This window comes from Entelurus aequoreus, linkage group LG13 (assembly GCF_033978785.1).
Source record: "Entelurus aequoreus isolate RoL-2023_Sb linkage group LG13, RoL_Eaeq_v1.1, whole genome shotgun sequence".
Lineage (NCBI taxonomy): Eukaryota > Metazoa > Chordata > Actinopteri > Syngnathiformes > Syngnathidae > Entelurus > Entelurus aequoreus.
Window position 1 is genome coordinate 37225580 of NC_084743.1, and position 6000 is coordinate 37231579.

Here is a 6000-nt window from a genome sequence, read left to right on the forward strand (position 1 = left end):
GTAATGTTCCCAGCTGAATCCATAATGGATGGTATAGAGCTTTTTTCTTTAAGTTTTAAAGTGACTTGGTTAGTTGGTTGGTTAGTTAGTTGGTTAGCCAAAAATTTGCTTGGTTTATTGTCATGCTCAAACTTCTCCAAGCGTAACCTCTGCAGCAGGAATTGAGTTTTCGTATCTATTATTTCTCTTAAAGTCTAATTTGAGTTTTCTTAATTTGTTCAGAATGTGTTTGTTTTGTGAGTTAGCATTAGCTATCTCTAATAGTTTGATTTCATTTTCAAGTTCTTGCTCTAATAAATGTGCCTTTTCTTTCTTGTATGATGAATAGGAAATGATTTTTCCTCGCATAACTATTTGCACAGTCTCCCAGAGAACTCACGCCGTGGTTTTTGGTTGGTCATTAAAATCTAAAAACCTGTCCATTCTTTCTCGAAATAGTTTAGAAAGTCTGGGTCCTTTAGTAATGATGTATTAAGTCTCCATTGTTTTGTAGGTGAAGTGATAGTTTTGTTAGTGAGGTAGAATGAGACAGGTGCATGGTCACTGATGATGATAGGTTGGACGTGAATGTTTGAGATGTCAGATAAAATTGAGCTACTTGTTAAAAAGAAGTCATTGCGAGAGAATGAGTGGTGAACTGGGAAAACAAGTGTATTCCCTAAGAGTGGGGTGGTAAGAACGCCAGCCGTTGCAAAGACCGCCATCGTTCATATATTGCTTAAGTATTTCCATTGACTGAGACTCACGGCGACTCCCAGTCACGCTGGACCGATCTATATTTGGATTAAATCCTAAATTGAGGTCTCCTCTTAGAATCTAGGACGAGTTTGAGTGAGTGGAGAGTGAAGAGAAGAAAGGGTGAAAAAAGGAGGGGTCGTCAACATTTGCACCATAAATGTTGGCGATACAAAAGTGTATCCCGTCAACAGAAATATTAAGAATTACGTATCTGCCCTCTATGTTAGTAATGGAGTTATAGAGTGTAAAAGTAACCTTTCTATTAATGAGAATGGCTACGCCTCTCTGTATAGAGTTGTAACTAGTTAAGTACTGTATGTGTGTGGGTATTGTGGTGATTGCAGTTTTGAGGTATCAGACATGGAGATGTTAGTTCTTGTAGTAAAGCAATGTCTACTTGCATGTTCTTCAAATGATTAAGAATTGTTATAATTTTTTTCCCTGGACCTGACCCCACACACATTCTATATGACAAACTGTATAGTGGACATACTAAACTAGACTGTAACTAAGTGTGTGGATGTATGTGTATACTTTATGTGTAAGTAATGCATATCTGTTTCTAAATGTAAGCTTATCATGCATATGATTATGTACAAAGTGAGTAAATGTGTATAGTTGTTGTGCATGTATTAGTACAGAGTTGTGAGTGTGTTACTTTATCATTTATGATGATAAATGCTGACGATGACAAGGGGACACGTAACAGGTGGAGAAATAGAAAGGGAAAAACATAAAATAAATAGAAAAGAAAACAAAGAGTGTTGGATTTGACAAGTAGTGAAATAAGTGAGATAAAAAGGAAAACGGGAAAGAAAAACAAACGTAGCTAATGATTCTCCAAAAGAGAAAGACAGCGGTTTGTGTTTACGTGAGCACTATCATGACGCACAGGCGTATTGTGAGAGAGAGAAGAAAAGTACAAAAGGAGGTAATGAAGCATAATGAAAGAAAAACAATTCAACATTTACCGTGCTTCAGATGTTAACACAGCCACGGTGGTGCTTCCGGAGTGTGGTACTTTTAGATATATTAAACTAACATTATTAACTATATTTATTTGCTTTTTCACCTAGAACACAGAGCTCATATTTCGACCTGAATTGAAGTATTGTTTTATTCTTTAAATTTGTTTAAGCAGATAAGTAAAGAGAAGGTAAAACTGTCAAAACCATTTTTTTGTATGCAGCCCTCATTGTAAAAAGTGTAGACTGCTGTTGTTTGGGGAAAAAGTCATGCAGTCACTCAGGATGTTTTGTTTGGACTCACATGTGTGTAATAAAGTTGTGTGATTTGCTGCACAGAGAGCACACGACAAAGAGCCTACATGTTGGTGGCTCAGGCATACACTTCAATCACTGCAGATGACTTTGCCGCCTTTGTGGGTTACTCGGTGGAGGAAGCCGTGAAAGGTAAGCCCTGACACAAAGCACAAGATTTGTTCTAGAATAAGTAACATAGTTCCTGTCTCTGTGAAGGTGTAGTCAGTCAGGGCTGGCAGGCAGACCCCACAACCAGAATGGTGATGCCTAAAAAGCCAGGTAGGTGGCAGTATTGTTCTTTGTTACCAACTCTTCTTGGTAGTTGACATATTTTGTTAGTATGATTGTGTTGCATCATCACATGTTGACGAAAACGACTACGAAGACGCAAACACAAGACAGGTTTTTGTGCGCGTGAACATCTGCTGCGTGTTAAACAATACTAAATATCCATCTGGGCACCGCTGTGATTTTGTCTACAAGTACATCAACGCAACATGATGCAATATTCCAAGCAGGTCTTACTGCAAACACACAACTGTGTGGCATGTTGTGGTACTGTGACAGAACAAGCAGTGAGTCATACACACATGTTGGCAACGTGTTCAACAGGAAACCTCTCGTCTGCTAGCTCTGTGCACTTCAACCACATGTTTGTAATCAGCTGAGTCAGCAGTACACTGGGGAAGAAGTATTTGATGCCCTACTCTTTTGGAACTTTAACCCCTTACAAAACCTTTTTTAGGTTTAATTTACCAAATAAAAAAATAAAAAGAATCTGAAAACGACATGAAATAATAAAGTTGTTAAATTTGTCAGTAACTACTAAACAATGTTCTTTTTTTATTATTTTCTGTGTGTAAGAACATGTTGATACTCAAGTTTTCCTCCTTGTCTGCTGTGGGAATCGTTTGTGAGCAGAACCTCCGCCTGTGTCGTCCGTTCCAAATGAGCAGCAGCTGGCCAGACTTACCGACTACGTGGCGTTCCTGGAGAACTGATGAGCTCCATTGTCACCTTTTTCATCTGCACACCACTAAAGTATGTCTTCTGACAGCAATAACACATCTTGTGCTTCTTCCTGAGCTTTAAACACCTTTGTATTTATATCAAACTCCATCATTACTTTTATCAAACAAACTCGTCATTAGCATCAGAAACATTCTGCACAATGTGATATGTGCATACCCAGGAAGTCAATGTATACATGCACCGTAAAATCAACTGTAAAATAATAAACACTTATCAAGCAAACCTGATTGCATTTAATAAATACAATCTAAAATAATCATCTTCTTTGAACATTGGAAAGGTAACATTTGTTGGCTAGCTCCTAAAATGAGAAGTGATCTTGAAATACACGTAAATTCTTCATAAATGTTCTACTTTTACATATTTTTGTTACTCATATCTGTATTTATAAATGTACACTTTAGTGGTGTTCCTGTGACCCCGGACAGTAGCTTGTGAGCTGATTTTCAGTAGCTCACCAAAGGGTCAAATAATTGCACTAACGCTCAAGTATTTTTATAACTTTCAATTTAGACATATTTGATAACAAAAAAACAAAACAGCATGAAGACAATACAGCATAAAGACACTGTTTGAGTGAAGATCTCAGCCATTTTTATTTTGCAGAAGTAGCCCTCAGAAGAAAAAAGGTTGGATGTCTAATGCATTACCACAAAATGTGGAATATTCCTCAAATGAAATGGTCCACAGCAAGTTGCAAACTTTACATCCTCTGCATGCCATGAAGAATAAAAGTAAGATGTATAATATAAGGTTTGATGTAAATTCCGACATATTTCAATAATGACTTCCGATTGTCCCAGCACAGTCCTTGTAGCGGTAAAGTCCTATACTCTACTGCTACATGGTTGCCGAATATAAATGAAGCTAGTTCTGACGTGTGCAGCCGGCTAATAATCGATGTCCAGAATGATTTCCGTGTTTAACCAAAATATTTATTAACAGACAGTCATGTAAATTATACTCACTTTGTAACAAAAATGGAAAATAAACGTGAGCAAACAAATCATAGCCTGACACAGTCAAAAACTGTTGCGCCTCCACTCAGCAACACCTGAGCAAGCTCCCAGTCCCTCCCTAAGTAGACTGGCACTTGGCCTTGAGCCAACCCCTCTAGCGACGTCATGAGTTTGACGGACAGAAAAAGTAAATGGCTCTAACAGTCCTATTATTATTTAATGTTTATTTTGAAACACATTTTAATATTGAATCAATGTAATATGTTTAGTGTATTAGCATGAATGTTATCTGGCTATATTTTGTGTATCTGATAATGCTATGCCAAAACTTCACTCCTGATAGTCAAACGATCTTCAGCTTAGGTACCTTGTACAAAAATCAAAACAAAAATAAAAAAGTGTGTACTTTTTTAAAATCACAGTTCCAGTGAATGAACAACATGCAATCCAATGAAGCTGTGAACATCAAAGATCATCAGTGAAACCGGATCCTCACTTTTCATCGTCATGGCAAAAATGTGTGATGTATTTTATTTGTATTTTTTCAATGAATACATTTGCAAACATTTAAACAAAAAACAAAAAAGGCATTTGATGTATTTTTGGACATTTAGAAATTACATTCAGGAAATATTTAATTAATTTTGGAATAAATCTGAATTATTTGCACGTTAATGTTTAATTAGTAATTGTTGCTGCTTTACTCCTACCGGTTGGACGTGCCCTAAACACCTCCCTAGGGAGGCGTTTGGGTGGCATCCTGACCAGATGCCCGAACCACCTCATCTGGCTCCTCTCGATGTGGAGGAGCAGCGGCTTTACTTTGAGCTCCCCCCGGATGGCAGAGCTTCTCACCCTATCTCTAAGGGAGAGCCCCGCCACCCGGCGGAGGAAACTCCGTGATTGTACCCGTGATCTTGTCCTTTCGGTCATAACCCAAAGCTCATGACCTCCGGTAGGAGGCCACAGGGAAGACCCAGGACACGTTGGGAAGACTATCTCTCCCGGCTGGCCTGGGAACGCCTCGAGATCCCCCGGGGAGAGCTGGACAAAGTGGCTGGGGAGAGGGAAGTCTGGGCTTCCCTGCTTAGGCTGCTGCCCCCGCGACCCGACCTCGGATAACCGGAAGAAGATAGATGGATGGATGCTGCTTTTCTTATCAATAAATATTGATTTGTTAAATTGAGGCTTACTTGTGTCTCTGAGACGTGTACATCTCTGTACTTGTGTGTTTTTGTGTAGTTTATACATTTCTGTAGTTAAATGTAGTTGTTTACCTTTGTGTAATTTTGTACTTTTGTGTACATGTATGTTTTTCTGTCCAGTGTATGTGTGTAATTTTCTGTATTGTGTGTATAGGGCTGCATAATTGATCGAATTTTAATCGTGATTACGATTTTGGCTGCTACGAATAAATGCAGGTGACATTAACATTTTAAACAGCAGGCTGCATATCAATATTCAAGTACTTTCACAACCAACAGTCAGCCAATGACCAGGGACGACCGAAACAGTGGACTCGTGAGAGTGAGTGAGAGGGTAACTGATAGTTGATCAGCTGGTCGCCTGTAGCTCCCAAAAAGATTTGGAAAAATAAATGTATTATTACATTGGTGCCCTTGCCATCTCAAGTCCCCTGGCAAGTGGATGTTGAAATGAAGACAAACACATTCAAAATAACTACAGATTTACATTATTAAACGTTTAAAATTCCAAGATTTATGTGCAAAAGATGATGCTATAGACACTTATTGTCAAAAATGTACCTTTTGTATTAAATGATTAAATAAAACAATTGATAAAATACATATTTTCTAGTGTGCACTTTCATTTATACCAGTAGCCTATCGACTATTTTCTAGTGTGCACTTGCATTTATACCAGTAGCCTATCGACTACAATTCAATTTTTCAAGGCCTTGTTGGTAGTTCCCTGATGTTAGGAATTGTTTTGACATGCTCAATAGGAAAATGAGAGTTGCCCAAAGACACTTTTTCTAAACGACAGCA

The 6000-nt window shown here is 38.2% G+C and overlaps 1 protein-coding gene across 1 annotated transcript in view; it reads left to right on the forward strand.

Moving 5' to 3' along the window:
- cops8 (COP9 signalosome subunit 8) overlaps positions 1–3274 on the forward strand; it is a 48776-nt gene extending 45502 nt beyond the window's left edge. The window contains exons 5-7 of the mRNA XM_062067804.1: positions 2043–2150; positions 2217–2279; positions 2922–3274. Coding sequence (XP_061923788.1) covers positions 2043–2150; positions 2217–2279; positions 2922–3001 — 251 coding nt within the window. The 3' untranslated portion in view covers positions 3002–3274. The remainder of the gene's footprint in view (positions 1–2042; positions 2151–2216; positions 2280–2921) is intronic.
- The last annotated feature ends 2726 nt before the right edge of the window (positions 3275–6000 follow it).